General features: G+C 42.8%; 1 protein-coding gene across 1 annotated transcript in view; it reads right to left on the bottom strand.

Moving 5' to 3' along the window:
* Positions 1–14,480: 14,480 nt before the first annotated feature.
* The window catches only part of ERLEC1 (endoplasmic reticulum lectin 1), a 58,975-nt gene continuing 48,986 nt past the window's right edge, over positions 14,481–24,469 (bottom strand). The window contains exons 11-14 of the mRNA XM_056567729.1: positions 21,324–21,448; positions 19,139–19,216; positions 18,985–19,060; positions 14,481–14,695 (exon numbers count right to left, since the gene is read on the bottom strand). Of these exons, the coding sequence (XP_056423704.1) occupies positions 14,624–14,695; positions 18,985–19,060; positions 19,139–19,216; positions 21,324–21,448 (351 nt within the window). The 3' untranslated portion in view covers positions 14,481–14,623. The remainder of the gene's footprint in view (positions 14,696–18,984; positions 19,061–19,138; positions 19,217–21,323; positions 21,449–24,469) is intronic.

Genomic DNA, 24,469 nt, shown 5'->3' on the forward strand with positions numbered 1-24,469 from the left:
AGAGGCTTATTGATGGGGTAATTAATACCTTACTTGCAAGCAGGAAGGAAGTAACTTCAAAGATCTACCTTAGATCTTGGAAAACTTTTCTTAATTTTGCAGGTGTTGGAGTAGGTCCCCTAGGTGAACCTAATATCCCTGACACTCAGTTTCCTACAGAAAGGATTAGAGTTAGACCTCAGTCCCAATACTCTCAAGGTTCAAATCTCTGCTCTAAGTTCTTTTTTAAACTATAGGTTGACTGACCAGCCTCTTATTAAAAGATTTCTGGTAGTAGCCTCCAGACTCCGTCCTACAGCTAGGTCCTTAGTCCCTCCATGGGATCTTACTTTATTTCTGGACACCCTCATGACTCCTCCAATTGAACCTTTGGAATCTGTTCCCATTAAAGTTTTAACAATTAAACTTGCTTTTCTCTTGGCCATTACCACAGCAAGAAGGGTGGGAGAATTACATGCCCTCTCAGCCTTTTCTCCTTATACCAAAATTCTTGAGGATAGAGTTGTAATGAGAACATTACCGCACTTCTTACCTAAGGTGGTGTCTGATTTTCATCAAAATCAGGACATTATTCTCCCTTCTTTCTGTGATAATCCTACTAATGATCAAGAAAAATGTTTTCATAATTTAGATGTAAGAAGATGTTTAATCACTTATTTTGATTCTACTAAAAGTTTTCTTTCATCTGAAAACCTTCTCTTACAGTTTTCTGGCCCTAATTGGGGGTAAAGCTGCCTCTAAATCCACTATTAGTTGGTGGATTAAACTTGCTATTAGCATGGCTTATGAGTCTAAAAATCAGGACCCCCCTTCTTTCTTTAAAGCTCACTCCACAAGAGCAGTTGCCGCATCTTGGGCAGTAAAAGCTGACGCTTCCATAGATCAAATTTGTAGGGCAGCAACCTGGTCATCTAGCCATACTTTCCTGAAACACTACAGGTTGCACCTGGAACCAGTTGCCGATCTAAATTTCGGTCGCAAGGTTCTTTAGGCTGCTGCCCCCCGCCCCCCCCTAGTTATTTCTATTCTAGTCTCCAGGGGTGCTGTCATGGGTGATAGGGTAAAGATGGATTACTTACCGGTAATCTGTTTTTCGAGAACCCACGACAGCACCCCTCGGATATCCCTCCCTTTTCATTTTGTACATTTTGTATTTTTTTCTGTGCATGTTGTTCTACCTCTTGCTCCGTAGGAGTTCTTTATAATTGAACTGAGGGTGGAGAGGAGGAGGTCCAAATTTATATCCAGGTTTCCTGTCCCACGGTGGGAGGTCCTCTCCAGGGGTGCTGTCATGGGTTGTCCAAAAACAGATTACCTGTAAGTAATCCATCTTTTTTTTTTTACATGGGAATTATGGGCGAAATATCATGGTTACACATGCTAAGGAACACAGTTGACCTATTTATGATAAGAATATGGCTATAAATATTTTTTTACATAGGTATTATGGGTGGAATATTAGAGATGAGCGAAGTTACAGTAATTCGATTCGTCACAAACTTTAGCCTGCATAAATTAGTTTTCAGGTGCTCCGATGGGCTGGAAAATGTGGATACAGTCCTAGGAGAGAGTCTCCAGCCCACCGGAGCACCTGAAAGCTGAACTAATTTATGCAGGCTAAAGTCAGCAAACGCCGAGCCGCGAGGTTTTTGACGAATTGAATCACTGTAACTTTGCTCATATATATATGAAATATCATAGTTGCACATGCTAAGGAACACATTTGACCTATTTCTGATAAGAACATGACTATAAATATTTTTTTACATGGGCATTGTGGGTGGAATACTATGGTAACACATGGCAAGAAATAACGATGTAAAAAAAAAAACAAAAAAAAAAAACGGCGCTGCGTTGTGCTGTTACCAGTGGCAACTGGAGAAAAGACAGGTGAGCTGGTCCGCTTACCTGACGATGTTGTGCTAAGAGCTCAACACCTACTCCTCTTTCGGTAGCTGCCTTCACCCGCACCCTTCCAGGATGGTCCTGCTATAGAGATTTCAGATGCCCAGGAGAACTGGGAACCTAGTGTGGAGAAAAGCTGGGTTTTCAGGGGCGCTCACAGATCGTGCAATTTTACATACATGATTAGATTTTTACACAATAATTTCTACATAATCATGACAGTACTGACAGTGCGTTCATACATAATTAATATACCTTTAAAGAAGGAAAGAACTCCCTATATTAAAATGAAATGACTGACATGATTATAAACATAAAAGAGGGCTGTTAAAACAATTAGTATGTATCTATCGCTGTAATCCAATAGGAGAAGTATTAGTTGGTAGAAGGGGATACATTTTTCCACGATGTTGCAGAATGGAATGCACACCGTAACTGTTTGTATCTTTTTTAAATTTTATTATTATTAAAGGGGCGAGTTTGAGGTACAAATATTAGTTGATTACCGTATTTATCGCCATATAACACGCATTTTTTTAAACTAAAATTTTTAGCTTAACCTCTTAAGGACCAAGCCAATTTTCACTGTAGGACCAGAGTGTTTTTTGCACATCTGACCACTTTCACTTTTTTTTATTGATTTTTATTTATTTTCACTCAACAGAAATACATAATATGTAACAATCACAATTATGGTCATTATATATCCCCGCTGTACCATCCCCCCCCCCCCCCCCCCCCCCGCCGAAGCCAGGAGAAAAAGAAAGAAAAAAAAAAAAAAAATATATATATATATATATATTAAATTTTTTTAATATAATTATCATACTAACTTATCCTCTCCCTCCTTCCCCTCATACTGTACTACTCTTCCAGCAATCCTGACCAGATTTGAGAAAATAGATCACTACATCCTCTCTTATTATATATTGCCTTATCCCATAATATAACTCTTTCCATTTTAGTTTTATACTCTGCAAGAGTCGGCGGCCTAGCCTCTTTCCAATTTTTTGCAATCAGCAGCCTAGCGTTGAAAAGTAGCTGACTTACCGCTATTTGAGTGTTTTGATCAAGACAGAGGTCTTCAACATACCCAAGGACACAAGTCCGAAGATCGGCTGGTACCCTGATCTTAATTTTTTCCTCTATAAATTCAAGAATTATACGCCAGTATGTCAATATAATTGGGCAGCCCCATAACATATGTTCAATATCCGCATCCCAGTGGTGACAGCGTGGGCAGCTGGAGTCTAATCCAGAGCCATATTTAGCTATTAAGGAGGGGGACTGATATGCTCTATATAGAATATATAGTTGAGATAAGCGGGGGCCTTCTCCTACTGATTGTTGAACTACTGATCTTAATACAGATCTCCACTCTACCTGGTCTAGACCTGATGCTGATTGCCACTTTGACCACTTTCACTTTAAGCATTAATAACTTTAGGATGCTTTTACTTTTCATTCTGATTCCAAGACAGTTTTTTTCGTGACAGATTCTGCTTTTTGTTAGTGGTAAAAATTTTGTCGATACTTGCATCATTTCTTGGTGAAAAATTCCTAAATTTGATGAAAAAATAGAAAATTTAGCATTTTTCTAACTTTGAAGCTCTCTGCTTGTAAGGAAAATAGACATTCCAAATAAATTATATTTTGATTCACAAATACAATATGTCTACTTTATGTTTGCATCATAAAGTTGACAGGTTTTTACTTTTGGAAGACATCAAAGGGCTTCAAAGTTCAGCAGCAATTTTCCAATTTTTCACAAAATTTTCAAAATCTGAATTTTTCATGGACCAGTTCAGGTTGGTAGTGGATTTGAAGGGGTTTCTTATTAGAAATACCCCACAAATTACCCCATTATAAAAAAAAGCACACCTCAAAGTATTCAAAATGACATTCAGTAAGTGTGTTAAACCTTTAGGTGTTTCACTGGAATAGCAGCAAAGTGAAGGAGAAAATTCAAAAAAATTTTTTTACACTCGCATGTTCTTGTAGACCCAGTTTTTGAATTTTTTCAAGGGGTAAAAGGAGAAAAATCCTCTCAAAATTTGTAACCCAATTTCTCTTGAGTAAGGAAATACCTCATGTGTATGTCAAGTGTTCGGCGGGTGCAGTAGAGGGCTTAGAAGGGAAGGGGCGACAATGGGATTTTGGAGAGTGAGTTTTTCTGAAATGGTTTTTGGGGGGTAGTCATATTTAGGAAGCCCCTATGGTTCCAGAACAGCAGAAAAAAAAAACACATGGCATACCATTTTGAAAACTACACCACTCAAGGCACGTAACAAGGGGTCCAGTGAGCCTTAACACCCCACAGGTGTTTGACGACTTTTCGTTAAAGTCGGGTGTGTAAATAGAAAAAAAAATTTTCATTAGTGCAGTTTTTCCCCCAAAATTTACAATTTTTATAAAGGGTAATGGGAGAAAATGCCCCCCAAAATTTGTAACCCCATCTCTTCTGAGTATGGAAATACCCCATGTTAGGACGTAAAATGCTCTGCGGGCAAACTACAATGCTCAGAAAAGGAGTCACATTTGGCTTTTGGAAAGCAAATTTTTCTGAAATGGTTTTTGGGGGGCATGTCACATTTAGGAAGCCCCTATGGTGCCAGAACAGCAAAAAAAAAGAAACACATGGCATACTATTTTGGAAACTATACCCCTCAAGGAACGTAACAAGGGGTACAGTGAGCCTTAACACCTCACAGGTATTTCACGACCTTTTGTTAAAGTTGGATGCGTAAATGAAGAAAAAATTTTTTTCACTAAAATGCAGTTTTTTCCCCAAATTTTACATTTTTACAAGGGGTAATAGGAGAAAATTACTCACAAAATTTGTAACCCCATTTCTTCTGAGTATGAGAATACCTTATGTGTGGATGTATCCTTATAGAAAGAAAATTTTCCTGGCACAACCGCTATAAGACGCTTCAGACAGGTGCAATAATTTCACAACCTTCAATCTGCGCTTCAGGTTCAGTGTCTGATTTCGGTGGTGCTACTCGTGAGAACAACAGGCATTGTATTTCAACTCCATAAAGATAGGAAAAAAACAGAGCACTCACCATTTGGTAGATGCAGACAGGTACCTCTTTATTTTTCACATGCAGTTAGTGACAGAACATGAAGATAGGGAAGGAGGAAGATGACAAGCGGGGGGTTCTCAGGTGATTACACGGGGCAACAACCGTATCGCACTGTTGCGCTTCCTCGGGCCCCTGTGTGGACCCCATTTTGGAAACTACACCCCTCACAGAATTTAATAAGAGGTGCAGTGAGCATTTACACCCCACTGGCGTTTAACAGATCTTTGGAACAGTGGGCTGAACAAATGAAAAATTACATTTTTCATTTTCACGGACCACTTATCCAAACATTTGTCAGACACCTGTGGGGCGTAAATGCTCACTGTACCCCTTATTACATGAGGGGTGTAGTTTCCAAAACGGGGTCACATGTGGGGGGTCCACTGTTCTGGCACTGTGGGGGCTTTGTAAACACACATGTCAATTCCGGACAAATTTTCTCTTCAAAAGCCCAATGGCGCTCCTTCTCTTCTGAGCATTGTAGTTCGCCAGCAGAGCACTTTACATCCACATATGGGGTATGTTCTTACTCAGAAGAAATAGGGTTACAAATTTTGGGGGCTTTTTTCCTATTTTCCCTTGCGAAAATGAAAAATTTAGGGTAACCAGCATTTTAGTGGAAATTTTTTTTTCATTTTCCCATCCAACTTTAACGAACATTCGTCAAACACCTGTGGGGTATTAAGGCTCACTTTACCCCTTGTTACGTTCAGTGAGGGGTGTAGTTTCCAAAATGGGGTCACATGTGGGTATTCATTTTTTTGCGTTTATGTCAGAACCACTGTAAAATCAGCTACCCCTGTGCAAATCACCAATTTAGGCCTCAAATGTACATGGTGTACTCTCACTCCTGAGCCTTGTTGTGCGCCCGCAGAGCATTTTACGCCCCACATATGGGGTATTTCCGTACTCAGGAGAAATTGCGTTACAAATTTTTTTTTTTTCCTTTTACCTCTTGTGAAAATAGAAAGTATGGGGCAACACCAGCATGTTAGTGTAAAATTTTATTTTTTTACACTAACAAGCTGGTGTAGACCACAACTTTTCCTTTTCATAAGGGGTAAAAGGAGAAAAAGCCCCCCAAAATTTGTAGTGCAATTTCTGCAGAGTACAGAAATACCCCATATGTGGCCCTAAACTGTTTCCTTGAAATACGACAGGGCTCTGAAGTGAGAGAGCGCCATGCGCATTTGAGGACTAAATTACTGATTGCATAGGGGTGGACATAGGGGGATTCTACACCAGTGATTCCCAAACAGGGTGCTTCCAGCTGTTGCTAAACTCCCAGCATGCCTGGACAGTCAGTGGCTGTCCGGAAATGCTGGGAGTTGTTTTGCAACAGATGGAGGCTGTTTTGGAAACACTGCCTTACAATACGTTTCATTTTTATTGGGGGGTATATGTAGTGTTTTTCCCTTTATTATGTGTTAGTGTAGTGTTTTTTTAGGGTACATTCACACGGGTGGAGGTTTACAGTGAGTTTCCCGCTAGGAGTTTGCGCTGTGGCGAAAAAAATTTGCCGCAGCTCATACTTGAAGCAGGAAACTCACTGTATACCCGCCCGTGAATGTACCTCCAGCTGTTTCAAAACTACAACTCCCAGCATGTACTGACAGACCGTGCATGCTGGGAGTTGTACTTTTGCAACAGCTTGAGGCACACTGGTTGGAAAACCTTCAGTTTCTGTTACCTAACTCAGTATTTTCCAACCAGTGTGCCTCCAGCTGTTGCAAAACTACAACTTTCAGTATGTACTGATCGCCAAAGGGCATGCTGGGAGATGTAGTTATGCAACAGCTGGAGGTACGCAACTACAACACCCAGCATGCTGAGACAGCTGTTTGCTGCCTGGGCATGCTGTGAGTTGTAGTTTTGCAACATCTGGAGGGCTACAGTTTAACCCCTTCCCGACCTATGACATACCTGTACGTCATGGGTGGCAAGGTGTTCCCGACCCATGACATACAGGTACGTCATGAACATTACTGCCGCTACTCGCGGCATCCCGCAGCGCCCAGAAAGATGGTGGCTATCACTGATAGTGATCCCCCCCCCCCCAGCGATCGCTGCTATCAGCTGGTCAAATCTGACTAGCTGATAGCAGCGTTTCGCTATGAAAATACTTAGCAGCGCGGTGTGTGAGTTCCGATCACGGGGATCGGGACACACACCGCTCTGCTAAGTGTCCCTGACCCGTCCCCCGGCGTCACTTACCCGTCCGAGCGGTCCCGGCGGCGCTGCGTCCCGGAGGCGAGTTTGCAGCAGCAGTGCGGCATCTTCATTGGCAGCAGTGAGATCGCTGTAAAGCGATCTCACTGCTGCCTCTGAGAGTTTCAAAACTGCAACTCCCAGCATGCCCAGACAGCCTTTGGCTTTCTGGGCATGCTGGGAGTTGTAGTTTTGCAACATCTGGAGGCCCACAGTTTGGAGACCACTGTATAATGGTCTCCAATTTGTGCTCTTCCAGATGTTGCAAAACTACAAATCTCAGCATGCTCAGTCTGTCCAGGCATGCTGGGAGTTGTAGTTCTCTAACATCTGGAAGAGCACAGATTGGAGACCATTATACAGTGGTCTCCAAACTGTGGACCTCCAGATGTTGCAAAACTACAACTCCCAGCATGCCCAGACTGCCCAAGCATGCTGGAAGTTGTAGTTCGGCAACATCTCATCCTTCAGATATTGCCGAACTACAACTTCCAGCATGCCTGGGCAGTCTGGGCATGCTGGGAGTTGTAGTTTTGCAACAACTGGAGGCACACTAGTTGGGAAACATTGTCAGTTTCCTACCTCAGTGCCTCCAGCTGTTGCAATTGTTGCAAAACTATAACTCCCAGCATGCACTGACAGACCATGCATGCTGGGAGTTGTAGTTTTGCAACAGCTGGAGGCACACTGGTTTGGAAACACTAAGTTTGGTTGCAAAACACTTGAAAGTTTATTACTTAACTTAGTGTTTCCAAATCAGTGTTCCTCCAGCTGTTGCAAAACTACAACTCCCAGCATGCACGGACAGCCAAAGGGCATGCTCGGAGTTTGCAACAGCTGGATGTTTGCCCCCTCCCCCCAATGTGAATGTACAGGGTACACTCACATGGGCGGAGGTTTACAGTGAGTGTTGCAAGTTTGAGATGGCGCAAATTTTGCGCTGCAGCTCAAACTTCCAGCACCAAACTTGCTGTGAACCTCTGCCCATGTGACTGTACCCTAAAAACACTACACTAACCTAAAATAAAAAGTAAAAAACACTACATATACACATACCCCTACACAGCCCCCCTCCCCCCCCAAAAATGAAAAACGTCTGGTACGCTACGGTTTCCAAAACGGAGCCTCCAGCTGTTGCAAAATAATAACTCCCAGTATTGCCGGACAGCCATTGACTGTCCAGGCATGCTGGGAGTTTTGCAACAGCTGGAGGCACCCTGTTTGGGAATCATTGGCATAGAATACCCCTATGTCCACCCCAATGCAAATCCCTAATTCAGGCCTCAAATGCGCATGGCGCTCTCTCACTTTGGAGCCCTGTCGTATTTCAGAGCAACAGTTTTTGGGACACATATGGGGTATCGCCGTACTCGGGAGAAATTGCCTTACAAATTTTGGGGGGCTTTTTCTTCTTTAACCCCTTATGAAAAGGTGAAGTTGGGGTCTACACCAGCATGTTAGTGTAAAAAAATAAATTTTTTACACTGACATGCTGGTGTTGCCCTATACTTTTCATTTTCACAAGAGGTAAAAGGGGAAAAAAGACCCCCAAAATTTGTAACGCAATTTCTCCCGACTACGGAGATACCCCATATGTGGGCGCAAAGTGCTCTGGGGGCGCACAACAAGGCCCAGAAGGGAGAGTGCGCCATGTACATTTGAGGCGATTTGCACAGGGGTGGCTGATTGTTACAGCAGTTCTGACAAACGCAAAACAATAAATATCCATATGTGACCCCATTTTGGAAACTACACCCCTCACGGAATGTAATAAGGGGTGCAGTGAGCATTTACACCCCACTGGTGTATGACAGATTTTTGGAACAGTGGTCTGTGAAAATTAAAAATAAAATTTTTGATTTGCACAGTCCACTGTTTCAAATATCTGTCAAACGCCAGTGGGGTGTAAATGCTCACTGCACCCCTTATTAAATTCCATGAGGGGTATAGTTTCCAAAATGGGGTCACATGTGGGGGGGTCCACTGTTCTGGCACCATAGGGGCTTCCTAAATGGGACATGCCCCCCAAAAACCCTTTCAGAAAAACTCGCTCTCCAAAATCCCATTGTCGCTCCTTCCCTTCTGAACCCTCTACTGCGCCCGCCGAAAACACTTTACATACGCATATGAGGTATTTCCTTACTCGAGAGAAATTGGGTTACAAATTTTAGGGTGATTTCTCTCCTTTTACCCCTTGTAAAAATTCAAAAATTGGGTCTACAAGAAAATGCGAGTGTAAAAAATGAAGATTTAGAATTTTCTCCTTCACTTTGCTGCTATTCCTGTGAAACACCTAAAGGGTTAAAACACTTACTGAATGTCATTTTGAATACTTTGGGGGGTGCAGTTTTTATAATGGGGTCATTTATGGGGTATTTCCAATATGAAGACCCTTAAAATCCACTTCCAACCTGAACTGGGCCCTGAAAAATTACGATTTTGAAAATCTTGAGAAAAATTGGAAAATTGCTGCGGAACTTTGAAGCCCTCTGGTGCCCTCCAAAAGTAAAAACTTGTCAATTTTTTCATGCAAACACAAAGTAGACATATTGTATATGTGAATCAATATGTAATTTATTTGGAATATCCATTTTCCTTTCAAGCAGAGACTTTCAAAGTTAGAAAAATGCTAAATTTTTAAAATTTTCATTAAATTTTTTGATTTTTTACCAAGAAAGGATGCAAATATCAGTGAAATTTTACCAATAACATAAAGTAGAATATGTCATGAAAAAACAATCTCGGAATCAGAATGATAAGTAAAAGCATTCCAGAGTTATTAATGTTTAAAGTGACAGTGGTCAGATTTTCAAAAAATGCCCAGGTCATGAAGGTGAAAATGGGCTGGGTCATGAAGGGGTTAAAGACCACTGTATAGTGGTCTAAGACTGTAGCACTCCGGAAGTTGCTAAGCTTCCGTAGGATCCAGGGAGCCAGCCGCACGACATCACCGCCTGCCGATCACCACCCGCTGCCGCCGGACGGGTAAGTGGATCTTCGGCACCGGTCCTCTGTCTGTTTCCCCATTCTGCCCGGTCTATTGTGGCTGGGCAGAACGGGGAAACCGAAAGTTAACCCCCCCGATCTGCTATTGGTCGTCTCTTCTAGATGACCAATAGGAGGGGTGGCACCCCTGCCACCTCACTCCTATTCCCCTCAGGGGGATCGTGGGTGTCTTGGACAACCCCGATCCCCCTTGTTTTCCGGGTCACCATAAACCCATATGACCTGGAATCGGCGCAAATTGCCGGTATTAATTAATCGCCGACATGGGGGGGTCTGATGACCATGAAATGGGCATTTGCGCGGGGTGATTGCTGATCGATATCAGCAGTCACTCCAGCTCGGTCTCCGCCCGGCAGGGACCGAAATTCCCATGGACGTACGCGTACGTCCTTAACTACCAGGGAGCTTAGACTTACGCGTACGTCCTTGGTCCTTAAGGGGTTAAAGTATCTGCATGTTATATGCCGATAAACTCTTTCTGGCCCCGCAGAAGCCGCGGTTCAATGATTAAAAGCGGCCACTTTAGATCATGTAACTGCAGCAGCTTCTGCGGGGCCAGAGTCCCGCTACCCGATTTCTCCCCATCTTCGGGTTTCATATCTTCTTCTCCTGGGGGCGCGCTCCTGCAGGCTCCGGGGCATCCTGGCTGTTGCTGTGCACAGATGTGACGTCGCATTGAGAACGTCACTCGTCAATGCTCAGCTCACAGTAACAGAGCAGGATGCCGCAGAAGCTGCTGCAGTTACATTATCTAAAGCGGCTGCTTTAAATCATTGAACCGCAGCGGCTTCTGCGGGGCCAGAGGTTATGGGCGCATAACATGCAGATAAACTATAAGCAAAAAATTTGTTTAAAAATGCGTGGTTTTCCCCCGATAAACACAGTAATAATTTGTAATATTTGTACCTCAAACTCGCCACTTTTAGTAAAAAACAAAACAAAGAAAAAAGTTAGTGTACATTCCATTCTGCAACATTTGTATCCTGTTCTGTCAACTAATAAATACATACTAATTGTTTTAACAGAGCCCTCTTATGTTTTTATTCATGTCAGTCATTTCATGTATGTAAAATTGCACGATCTGTGAGCGCCCCATAAAACCCAGCTTTTCTCCACAGCAGGTTCTCCTGGGCATCTGAAATCTCTATAGCAAGACCGTCCTGGATGGGTGTGGGTCAAGGCAGCTACCAAAATATTTTACTTGCTACATGCCAGAATAGGTGTTCAGCTTCTAGCTCAACATAATCAGGTAAGTGGACCAGTTCACCTGTCTTTTCTCCAGTTGCCACTGGTAAAGGCACAACACAGTGCCGTTGTTCGTTTTTTTTGTTTTTACAGTTATTTCTTGGCATGTGTTACCATAATATTCCACCCATAATCCCCATGTAAAATATATTTTTTGCCATATTCTTATCAGAAACAGGTCAAATATGTTTCTTGGCATTTGTAACAATGATATTCCACCCATAATCCCCATGTAAAAAATATTACTCATATTCTTATCAGAAACAGGTCAAATGTATTACTTGGCATGTGTAACTATAATATTCCTCCCATAATACCCATGTAAAAATATATTAATAGCCATATTCTTATCAGAAACTGGTCAAATGTTACTTGGCATGTGTAATAGAGATGAGCGAACTTACAGTAAATTCGATTTTTCACGAACTTCTCGGCTCGGCAGTTGATTACTTTTCCTGCATAAATTAGTTCAGCTTTCAGGTACTCCCGTGGGCTGGAAAAAGTGGATACAGTCCTAGGAGACTCTTTCCTAGGACTGTATCCACCTTTTCCAGCCCACCAGAGCACCTGAAGGCTGAACTCATTTACGCACGATAAGTCATCAACTGCCGAGCAGAGAAGTTCGTGACAAATCGAATTTACTGTAAGTTCGCTCATCTCTAATGTGTAACTATAATATTCCTCCCATAATACCCATGTAAAAAAATATTAATAGCCATATTCAATGTGTTCCTTAGCATATGCGGTTAACAGAAGCAGCGGACCACAAGAGAAATCACTAAGTGACTCCTTTCGGGATGTTTCAAAAGTCCAACAGTGCCTGTCACGAGTCTACTTAAAACAGAAGCATCCTGAATGGAGACACTAGGTGGGGGGGGGGACTCCATTTGGCCATAGAAGTGAATATGGTCTACTTCTCCCGTTTTCAGTGGGATGCCGACAGATGCGCTTAACAGGGGCAGAAACAGTGTGTTCATACCCTAAGTGTTCTGGTGTTTGGCTGAAACTTCATGCATAGCTGTGGCGACGTCCAGTCCTAGGAGGGGGCTTGGAGCCAATCACATCTGCTCTGTGTCCACACTACTCTCTGGTGGATATAAATCCCTAGCCAGCCTGTTATTCATTGCTTGTGTTTGTTAGTATCTGCACCAGCTCGTTATTCTCTTGGCTTGATCTTCTATGTGTATTTTGGATCCTTGCCTATAGTGACCTGACAATTCACCTGTCTTCTTGGTACTGCCTATCCTGGTCTAATCCAGCCTGACATTGCTTTGTTTCTTTGTCTCCTTGTCCATTTGCTGCATTTTGTTCCCTACTTTGTGCTTTTGTTAACCCTTTGTTTCCTGACCACCGTACTGTTTGTTTTGAACCATGTTACGCCCCTGCACTTACTAAGAGGGACCGCCGTCCAGTTAAGGATCTGCCCTAAGCAATGAATCCTCAAGTAGGCAGGAAAAGTGGCTGTGGATGAGCTGAGGGATGCACATCTCTGCCTGACGTGACAGTAATAGTTTGTGCTTAATGGACCTGGAATGAGCCTGACGCGTTGATACAAGGCAGGATGGATCCATGCTTTATGTTTATGCTAAATTCTGACCCTGCCCTCTGAGTGACACAGCTCCAATTGAGACTTATTTCACCAGGCAACATTCTTCCAGTTTTCCATTGTCCAAATTTGGTGAGCCTTTGCAAATCGTAGCCTCTGTTTTCTGTTCTTAGCTGAAAGGAGTGGCACTCTGGTCTTCCGCTGCTGTAGCCCATCTGCTTTAAGGGTGGACGTGTTGTGCGTGCATGCAGAGGTGGTTTTTCTGCATACTTTCGTTGTAACAAGTGGTTACTTGAATTACTGTTGCCCTTCTGTCATCTTAAACCAGTTTGCCTATTCTCCCCTAACCTCTGACATAAACAGGGCATTTTTGACCACACAACTGCTGTTCACTCGATATTTTTTCTTTTTCCAGGCCATTCTCTGTAAACCCTAGAGATGGTTGATTGTCAAAATCCCTACAGATCAGCAGTTTCTGCAATTCTCAGACCAACCCGTCTAGCACTAACCACCATGCCACTTTCATAGCCTTTCTTCCCCATTCTGATGCTCAGTTTGAACTTCAGCAAGGTATCTTAACATCTAAATGATGATCTAATGCCATGTGACAGACTGACAAAGCCTGTGTTTAAGGGGTTCTCTTATTTAATACTTTTTTAAAAATACTCTCCAGAATGCTGGAATTAAACCAATAAGCCTTGACTTAGCTACCGCTGCTTCCTGATGCCGCTGGAATCGCTGTCCTATTCTTTGGCCCCAATCCTTGTTCCTGCTTCTGGCGGTCAACATGTCAAGCTGCCGCTCCGCTAAGAGTATCAAAATTTACTGTAAGTTCGTAGTAAACTGCGTTTTGTCTTTTCCTTTCGCTCTTTGGGCATGCTGGGAGTTGTAGTTGTTTCACTGTATAATTAAACTACGCTACGTTTCCTACTAAACTACGCTCCATCCGCCTGTAAAACGAAGCTAACTATGCTACACATGTCTCCAGTTGCAAAACTACAACTCCCTCTACACTTCTTTTTCTCCCTTCCCGCCTGCTCCACTACGCTACTCCCTGAGCTGGCCCGAGAGAGTGAGAGGTGTGTGCAGCCCAGCCAATCAGGGAGCAGCTGCGAGATTCATAGTAAACTGGTTTACCAAAGTTTACTAGGGACTCGCTGTGAACTTAATGACACCAGCCGCAGAGATGTCCCGCCTCTGCCGGTGATAGGCTGAGCGGCAGTGTCATGTATTGAGCCCTGTCCTGACAAGCCATAGGATTTTAGATGTTCCATAAGCCTTATCCAAACTGATCCATTTGATAACCTTTGTTCTCACCTATGTTTTTTCATCACCGACAAGAACAATATATATAAAAAGTCAACCCTGTGTGTTCCAGATCATTATTTACCTACTCCTCTTGTGCCTTCAGTGATGCTTGCAGCGCATATATTGAATCATGAAGTCATGCAATCACACCTTGATAAAAAGTTTCAGAGACATACAAATAGATTATTGTATTTAAAATCTGTATTATCCAATATATACACAAATACATATACACAAGTGGTCTTTGAAGGTTTGTACACTTGATCCCGCTGAAGAATTACAGGTCCCGACAAAACCAATATCTTCATTCTGTGTCTCAGTTGGGAATCGAGAGGAGCCCATTTTCATCAGCTGTATCAAGAATCTTACATATTACCGGGGATTCCACCTAAAGATAAAAGGAACATCAATTAATTTATACATGGAACATGTAATGACATCTAAGTGCACAATGCCTTTAAGGTGATTTAGCCACATAGAATTAGTTACCGTATATACTCGAGTATAAGCCGACCAGAATATAAGCAGAGGCCCCTAATTTTACCCCAAAAACCCATGAAAAGTTTTTATTATTCCAAATGAGGGCAATATCCAATATCCCAATTATTCCCACCTCCCTTTTTACCATTTTCCACGTTCTTTTCAAGGCAGCTATTGTTATACAGTTTATCGATCCTTTCTTTTCTAATTGCCCTGACTCCAGTAACTGGTAAATATCATCATATGATCCTCTACATTGTTCCATCAAATACTCAATCATATGAGATCTCCTCCAGTCCCTAATAAAGTATAATTGGGCAGCTAAAAAATACTTTTTCACGTCCGGAAATGCCATTCCCCCTTCTCTTCTGGGTAGACATAAATATTCTATCTTAATCCTCACCCTTCTTCGTCCCCATATCAAAGCATTGAAGATTGACAGCATTCTTTTAAAAAAAATTTCATCACACCAAATGGGTGAAGCACTAAATACGTATATTTTCGGCAACATAATCGTTTTAATTAATATTCTGTCTGCTTTAGACATGTTCTTTATTAAGGGTTCTAGGTTTAATTTATAATCTTCTAATTTACCTGAGATTTGTATACCTAAGTATTTAAAATGCTCGTCTTTTTAATATTTTTATTTCGTTTTCTATGAATATATTATTCTCCCCCAATGGAAGGAGTACTGATTTGGACCAGTTTATTTCTAACCCTGAGAAACTCCCATATTCCTTGATAATTTCCATCACTCCGGTCAGGTCCGACTGCTTTTTTTGGAAAAAGCAGGATATCGTCTGCCTATAAGGATATTTTGTCCTCTCTCCCCCTTCCACCAAACCCGCCCATCTCCTTCTCCTCTCTGATCTTAACAGCCAAAGGTTCCATGCTCATAGCAAACAGCAAGGGGGAGAGAGGGCATCCCTGTCTGGTGCCTCTTGAGGGCGAAAATTGCTCCGATAATTTCCCATTGATCAACACTCTTGCTTTAGGTTCGGAGTATAACAGTCGGATCATGTCTATATATGTTTTCCCAAAGCCGCATTTTTCTAATACTGCCCACAAGAACTCCCACTACACCCTGTCGAAAGCCTTAGTGGCATCTAAAGACAGGATGGATTTTTCCCATATGTATATTCGTAAGGACTCTATATATATATTGTGTCGGGCCATTCTTCCCGGGATGTACCCGCACTGATCTTCTTGAATTAACTCTGTGATATTACTCTGTAATCTAATGGCTAATGCTTTGGCGAAAATCTTGATATCCGTATTTATTAACGATATGGGTCTATATGACCCAATATCCTCTATCTTTTCCCTCTTTCAGGATCAATATTATAACCGCTTCCCGCATTGAGTCCGGTAATTTCCCGGTCACCATGCTGGTCTCAATCACTCTATGTAATGCCGGGATAAAAATTCCGCCAAACCTTCTATATACCTCAAAGGGTAGTCCATCGCTTCCAGGTGTTGTATTACCCCTAATCTGATCTAGAGCTTTATTCAATTCTATTCTAGTTAATGGAGCATCTAAGGTTTGTTTTTCCATTTCGGGGAGTCTAGGGAGTTCCATTTGGTCCAAATAATTTAGCGTTCCTTTCTTTCCTTCTTATATTCAGATCTATATAATAACTCATATTCTCTAAATTCCCTTAATATTTCCTTTTTTTCTATACACCAATCTCCTTCTTTATTCCTTATCCCAGAAATTCTTTGCTTAGTGTGTCGATTTAAGACAATTGCCATCAAATACTTGTTAGGCTTCCCTGCCTGTACAAATCTTTGCTGGCCTTGAAAAATCTATTTATTTTTACTCTTTTCCAACATATATTCATTAAATTCATTTTGTAGCTTATTTAATTTTTCCTTACTCTCTTCTGATGAATTTTGTGTATATTCCTTCTCTGTATCCCTAAGATTACTTATTAAGCCCTCCTCTTTTGATTTAAACTCTTTTTTTTCCCCCACTTTATTGCTCTTATTATTTCCCCTCTTAGGTAAGCTTTACAGGTCTCCCAGACATCCGGGTCACTTGCTGTACCCCAGTTGTTTGCAAAAAACTCCCTCAAGTTTTTTTCTATTGTGGCATTCTCTATCAAATTTAACCAGTGAGGGTTAATTTTCTGAAACCCATCTCTTACCTCTTCCTCTGTTTTTATCAGTACTTCTAGAGCCGCATGGTCCGACAGACATCTAACCCAATAATGTATTTTTATCACCTTATTTAAACTAGAGTAATTTCCCAGACATATCTATTCTGGACATAGTCTGACAGGTCTTGAAAAACCCAGGAAAAGTTATTGACTCGACTTTAAGCCTAGGGTGAGAAATACATCATCCCCCCCCCCCCATGTAATCATCCAGACCCCCGTCATCATCTCCCCCCCCCCCCCCCCCCCCCCCCACACTTTCACCATCACAGTCTGTCAATCCCTTCATCAGTAGTCTTAAACCTGCGGACCTCCAGATGTTGCAAAACTACAACTCCCAGCATGCCCAGACAGCCATCAGCTGTTCGGGCATGCTGGGTGTTGTAGTTTTGAAACCTCTGGAGGTCCGCAGGTTGAAGACCACTGCGCCCTTCATCATCATCCAGCCCCCCCTTTTGTTTTGTACTCACCTCCCCTCGGGGGGGAAGTAAGGGTGAGCTGGTCCGGGCTGGCCATCTATGCTGCAGGGACCGTCCGGTGGGGAGGGTTGGTCGTTCCGGGCTGTCCATTTTCACCGGGGGGCCTCTACTCCGTGCTTCGGGCCCGGCCCCGGACTAGTGACGTTGCCTTGACGATGACACACAGACGTTGCGCATGAACGTCCTTGTGCATCGTCGTCAAGGCAACGTCACTAGTCCGGGGCCCGAAGAGAGGAGAAGAGGCCCCCCCCGGTGAAAATGGACAGCCCGCAACGACTAATCCTCCCCACCGGACGGTCCCTGCAGCATAGATGGCCCGGACCAGCTCACCCTTACTTCCCGCCAAGGGGAGGGGAGTACAAAACAAAAGGGGGGGGGAGGGGGCTGGATGATGACTAAGGTCGCAGTGGTCTTCAACCTGCGGACCTCCAGAGGTTTCAAAACTACAAAACCCAGCATGCCCGGACAGCCGATGGCTGGCCGGGCATGCTGGGAGTTGTAGTTTTGCAACATCTGGAGGTCCGCAGGTTGAAGACCACTGATTAAGGGATTGACAGGCGGAGAGTTCACTCAAGTATAAGCTGAGGGGTAGGCGTTTTCAGCACGAAAAATCATGCTGAAATACTCGGCTTATACTCTAGTATATACGATATGTTTTTTTTCTGTGACCAAAGAGAAGTTTAGTTTTTCAGGTGTGACATTTGTCCTTGCTTTAAAGGGGTACACCACTGGCCAGTGTTCAGAACGCTGTTTTCGCTCTGTGTGGGGTGTTAGGGGGAGTCCCTCGTGCCATCATGGCCACGCCCCCTCAATGGAAGTCTATGGGAGGGGGCATGACAGTAGTCATACCCCCCCCTCCCATAGACTTGCATTGAGGGGGCATGGCCGACCCCCGCAGAGCGAAAACAGCGTTCGGAACATTTTGTTCCGAACGTTGGCTGGTGGAGTACCCCTTTAAAGGACTTCTTTGGTATTCACTTCTTTGATATTTTAATCACACATGTTTGACGCCTCCTGAGCATAAAGGATAACTTGCAATCGTGTGACAATCTCTTTAATGCCAGACATATTGCTGGAAGTCATTTCATGCATGTAATACTACACATAAATATAACTATTAGAACTTTTAAAGTTATCTCCACCCTACAGACCACTTGCGCCTCATTAGAATACTTTTGAGACTCATTCTACTAAGAAAGGACACGGGGTATAGAGAGCACAAAGCTTCTTTGCAATGGACATAGATTTTCATTTATAACGTATGCTTAGACCAGTGTGCCTCCAGCTGTTGCAAAACTCCAACTCCCAGCATGCCCAGACAGCCATTGGCTGTCTGGGCATGCTGGGAGTTGGAGTTCTGCAACAGCTGGAGGCACCCTGGTTTGGAAACACTGGCTTAGACAGTAAAGGGATGTATGTTGGATTGCAGTCATTAAGCTAACATGCTGCTACAGGACAATACTGAGAAGTACTACTGTACATACAATAGATTAGCATATAATGCTGGACACAAGATCCCCCCTCTCTTAGAACACATTGAAAATAAAAAGGCATATACTTACTCCAAGTACGTACTGACAAGTCTGTGGTTCGAGCATATACACAGTGACAGCATGTGGAGACTCAGACTCTTTACACCTAATAATAGAAGTCACAGTTTATCACTTCCATATAGCCAACATGAATTATACTGCTATAAGTACAGAGAATACTCACTTTAGTTTAACTATCACCTGTCTAGGCTTATTTGTCAGCTCACAGATATCTCCACCTCCATAGAAATGTGACACCATTCTGGAAGAAAAATTTGATTTACATTTTAAAAGGGATGCGCCATCAGAAACTAAAGGGGTACCTGACTGCTAGACATGTTATCGTCTATCCAAAGGATAGAGGATAACATGTCTGATCACGGGGTCCGACCGCTAGGGACCCCGCTATCTCTGCCTATCTCTGTCATATGGTGCACAAAGCGAACTCCGCTCCGTGCCGGATGACTGGCCAACACAGCCGCCACGCCCCCTCCATTCATGTCTATTGGAGGAGGTGTGACGTCTGTGTACTAGCCGTCAATCCCCCCTCCCATAGAAATGAATGGAGGGGGCGTGGTATAACCTCACAATCACCGAAACCCCTGGCTTTCGGGACCAAAGCACCACAGCGCCAGTCCGAAGATCGTGGGCCTGATCCCCCCGCAATCAGATATGTTATTTCCTATTCTTTGGATAGGGGATAACGTCTAGGGGCGGAAAACCCCTTTAACCTATTGTTCAAATTATTTAAAAGAATTGTTGGCGATTTCCTCCCCCCCACCCCTTATTTTCCCATTATCTATTTTTAACTAATTTAGTAAATTATTTCTGAACTCTGGCCACTAAGCCTAATAATAAGCAGGCACTTCCTGTCTGTAATAGGCTATTTCTCAACAGTCTCCTTTTTATCACAGGCAGGATTACAATGATACATATAAACCAAAATAACGAAACCACTAAAACTCAATTTCCTTATAAAAAGGATGATGGATAACCCAAATACAAATATTTGTTGCATACATATGAACAGGTTTCTTTCTGCAACAAGTTCATGAAATTCTGTAAGCCCTTTACACGCGCATTAGCTGGCGCACGGGGACCTGTTCGGGAGATCGCAGGGAGTCCCAGCAGTTGGACCCCCTGTGATCAGACACTTATCCCCTAGGGCAGTGGTCTCCAACCTGCGGACCCCCAGATGTTGCAAAACTAGAACTCCCAGCATGCCCGGACAGCCAAAGGCCAAAGACACACCACTACATGCCAAAAAACTGCACAGTAACCCATTAGGTAGTCTAAAAGTTTACATTTTGGACAGTTGTATATCTGGGCCAATATCTCTCTTGGCCTGTACAGTATAAGCTAATATCTTACGAACAAGAAAATTATGACTACAGAGACGTCTAGGCAGAGAGATTCCTCTTATTGGTAGCACCACAATTTGTGATTTTGCCTCAAGTTTTGCAATCTTAGCTATAGTAGAGATAGAGAGGCATGGAATTAAATAGATAAATAGATCAGAGCATCTTGACTAGAATGTCATGTCAGAAGTGCTGTGATGAAAGGTGAAGTACTGTATGGGATATAGAAAGAACTGTGGTCTGCATTGCAGCAGAAAACACCGATGTATTTGGGCGCTCTCCTCACAGGTGTAGGTCAATCCAGGATAGTATACAGATCAGATTCAGAGTGGGAAATGATATAAGCAAATGGATTTTATTTGGCATAAAGGATAAAAAAAAAAAAAAAACAATAAAAAGGCTGTATCACAGGGGGTGGGACAACGCTTTTTGAAGGGAGTGATCCCCTCTTCGTCAGGTCCAACCAAGGAGGCACATAGGAGTAACGGCACATTGTTGCGCTCTTTTCTGTTTCCTCTCCATCCATAGTCTTTCTACATAAAACCGTATGGGATATAAGAATACTGCTGTCCTGTCTTAAAGGGGTATTCCAGGCAAAACCTTTTTTTATATATATCAACTGGCTCCGGAAAGTTAAACAGATTTGTAAATTACTTCTATTAAAAAATCTTAATCCTTCCAATAGTTATTAGCTTCTGAAGTTTTATGTCTAACTGCTCAATGATGATGTCACTTCCCGGGAGCTGTGCATGATGGGAGATCCCCATAGGAACTGCACAGCTCCCGGGACGCGAGTCATCAGATAGCAGTTAGACAGAAAACAACAACTCAACTTCAGAAGCTAATAACTATTGGAAGGATTAAGATTTTTTAATAGAAGTAATTTACAAATCTGTTTAACTTTCCGGAGCCAGTTGATATATATATAAAAAAAGTTTTGGCCTGGAATACCCCTTTAAGGACAGACTACACAGGAGCTTTTGCTGTTCCTATGTATAACATAAGACTTACCTCACAGTTTGCACGCCCTCCTCAGGCGGATGGTGCAACCTTGCCACATTTTTCTTGGCCCATTCTAAATGTTCTTCTTCTTTCCATGTACCAACAACAAGGGTTGTCCTGCCAGTGTCCTTATCCTGTATGTGAAAAGCCAGATCAGCCATTAAATAAGTACAGGATGAGGGCACTTCTCTAGTTATACATACATTATTAAAAAATTATTTATAAAAACTGTATAAATAAAAATATGACATATCTATCTAATGGAAGAATCATCGCAGCACTCACAGATGATGTAAAAAGGAAATGTAGCTTTATTCCACCACAGGCTGGCAGTGTTTCCATCACACAATTGCAGCCTAAAGTTTGAGAAAAGTTGCAATTGTGTGATCAAAATTATCGCCAGCTAGTGATGGAATAAATCTACAGTGCTGCAGTGATTCTTTCATTTTGTATCCATCTATGGCCCTGTAACCAGGACCCTTCTAGCACCTGAATGCCATTGCTATTTTAACCCCTTGGGGACGGAGCCCATTATGACCCTAAGGACGGAAGCATTTTTTGCAATTCTGACCACTGTCACTTTAAGCATTAATAACTCTGGGATGCTTTTACTTATGAATTTGATTCGGAGAATGTTTTTTGTGACATATTCTACTTTATGTTAGTGGTAAATTTTCGTCGATACTTGAATCATTTCTTGATTAAAAATGTTAATAACTTTGAAGCTCTCTGCTTGTGAGGAAAGTGGACATACCAAATAAATTATATATTGACTCACATATACAACATGTCTACTTTATGTTGACATTACTTTTCAAAGACATCAGAGGGCTTCAAAGTATAGCAGCAATTTCAACATTTTCAAGTAAATTTCAAAATCGGAATTTTTCTGGGACCAGTTCAGTTTTGAAGTGAATTTGAGGGTCTTTGTTAGAAATACTCCATTATGAAAACTGCACCCCGCAACGTATTCAAAATGACATTTAGAAAGTTTAACCCTTTAGGTGTTTCACAGGAATAGCAGCAAAGTGAAGGCGAAAATTCAAAATCTTCATTAACACTAACATGTTCTTGTAGACCCATATTTTTTATTTTTACAAGGGGTAAAAGGAGATAAAGCCCCCAAAATTTCTAACCCAATTTCTCACAAGTAAGGAAATACCTCATATGTGGATGGAAAGTGATCTGCGGGTGCACTAGAGGGCTCAGAAGGGAAGGAGCGACAATGGGATTTTGGAGAGCGAATTTTGCGGAAATGGTTTTTGGGAGGCATGTCGCATTTAGGAAGCCCCTATGGCTCCAGAATAGCAAAAAACACCCCACATGGCATACTATTTGGGAAACTACACCCCTCAAGGAACATAACAAGGGGTACAGTGAGCCTTAACTCCCCACAGGCGTTTGGCAGATCTTTGTAACAGTGGGCTGTGCAAATTAAAAGTTACATTCTTCATTTTCACGTACCACTGTTTCACAAATCTGTCAGTCACCTGTGGGGTGTTAAGGCTCACTGCACCCCTCGTTACGTTCCGTGAGGGGTGTAGTTTCCAAAATGTGGTTACATGTGGGTATTTATTTATTTTGCGTTTATGTCAGAACCGCTGTAACCAGCAGCCACCCCTGTGCAAATCACCAGTTTAGGCCTCAAATGTACATAGTGCGCTCTCACTCCTGAGCCTTGTTGTGCGCCCGCAGAGCATTTCATGCCCACATATGGGGTATTTCCGTACTTGGGAGAATTTGTGTTACAAATTTTGGGGGTCTTGATTTCCTTTTACCTCTTATGAAAATGAAAATAATGGGGCAACACCAGCATGTTAAGAGTAAAAAAAAAAATTTTTTTTTCTTCTTTGCTGGTGTAGACCCCAACTTAACCTTTTCATAAGGCGTAAAAGGAGAGAGCCCCCCCAAAATTTGTAGCGCAATTTCTCCCGAGTACGGAAATATCCCATGTGTGGCCCTTAACTGTTGCCTTGAAATAAGACAAGGCTCTGAAGTTAGAGAGCGTCATGCACATTTGAAGCCTAAGTTTGTGATTTTCATAGGGGTGTACCTGGATGCAAGCGTTACACTTTCCTCCTCCACCAAAAATACTGTAAGTCAGTTTTTCCCAAACAGGGTGCCTCCAGCTGTTGCAAAACTCCCAACATGCCTGGACAGTCAATGGCTGTCCGGTAATACTGGGAGCTGTTATTTTGCAACAGCTGGAGGCTCTGTTTTTGAGAAACTGATGTACAAGAAGTTTTTATTATTATTGGGGGGGGGGGGGGGCGACAGTGTAAAGGTGTAGAGTATATGTAGTGTTTTATTCTTTATTTAGGGGTAGTGTAGTGTTTTTAGGGTACATTCGCTCGGGTTTACAGAGAGTTTCCCACTGCAACGGAAAATTTGCCGCATCTCAAACTTGAAGTGGGAAACTTGCTGTAAACCCCCGCCCTTGTGAATGTACCTTGTACATTCACGGGGGGAGATAAAACTACAACTCCCAGCATGTACTGACAGACCATGCATGCTGGGAGTTGTAGTTATGCAACAGCTAGAGGCACACTGGTTGGGATTGGGAAACACCTAGTTAGGTAAGAGACTACCGCAGTGTTTCCACACCACTGTCTGTCTCCTAACTCAGTGTTTCCCAACCCATGTGCCTCCAGCTGTTGCAAAACTGTCAGCGCATGCAACAGCAGGAGGCACACAGGTTGGGAAACACTGAGTTAGGAAACAGACAATGTTTCCCAACCAGTGTGCCTCCAGTTGTTGCAATACTACAACTTCCAGCATGCCCAGAAAGCCGAAGGGCATGTTGGGAGTTTTAGATATGCAACAACTGCAGGAGAACAGTTTGGAGACCTCTGTGTCTCCTAACTGTAGCCCTCCAGATGATGCAAGACTTCAACTCCAAGCATGTCCAGACTGCCCAGGCATGCTGGCAGTTGTAGTTCTGCAACATCTGAACACCCCTGCCACCTCGCTCCTATGCTTTAGGGTGATCGGGGCTGTCTCTGACAGCTCCGATCATCCCTATTTTCCGGGCTATCGGGTCATCAGAGACCCCATCAGCCCGGAATAGCCGCGATTTGCCGATCTGAATTGATCGGCATGGGGATCTTAGGACCCCCCAGGCATTTGCATGGGATGCCTGCTGTATGATTTCAGCA

Source organism: Hyla sarda, chromosome 3 (assembly GCF_029499605.1).
Source record: "Hyla sarda isolate aHylSar1 chromosome 3, aHylSar1.hap1, whole genome shotgun sequence".
In the NCBI taxonomy this organism is placed as follows: domain Eukaryota; kingdom Metazoa; phylum Chordata; class Amphibia; order Anura; family Hylidae; genus Hyla; species Hyla sarda.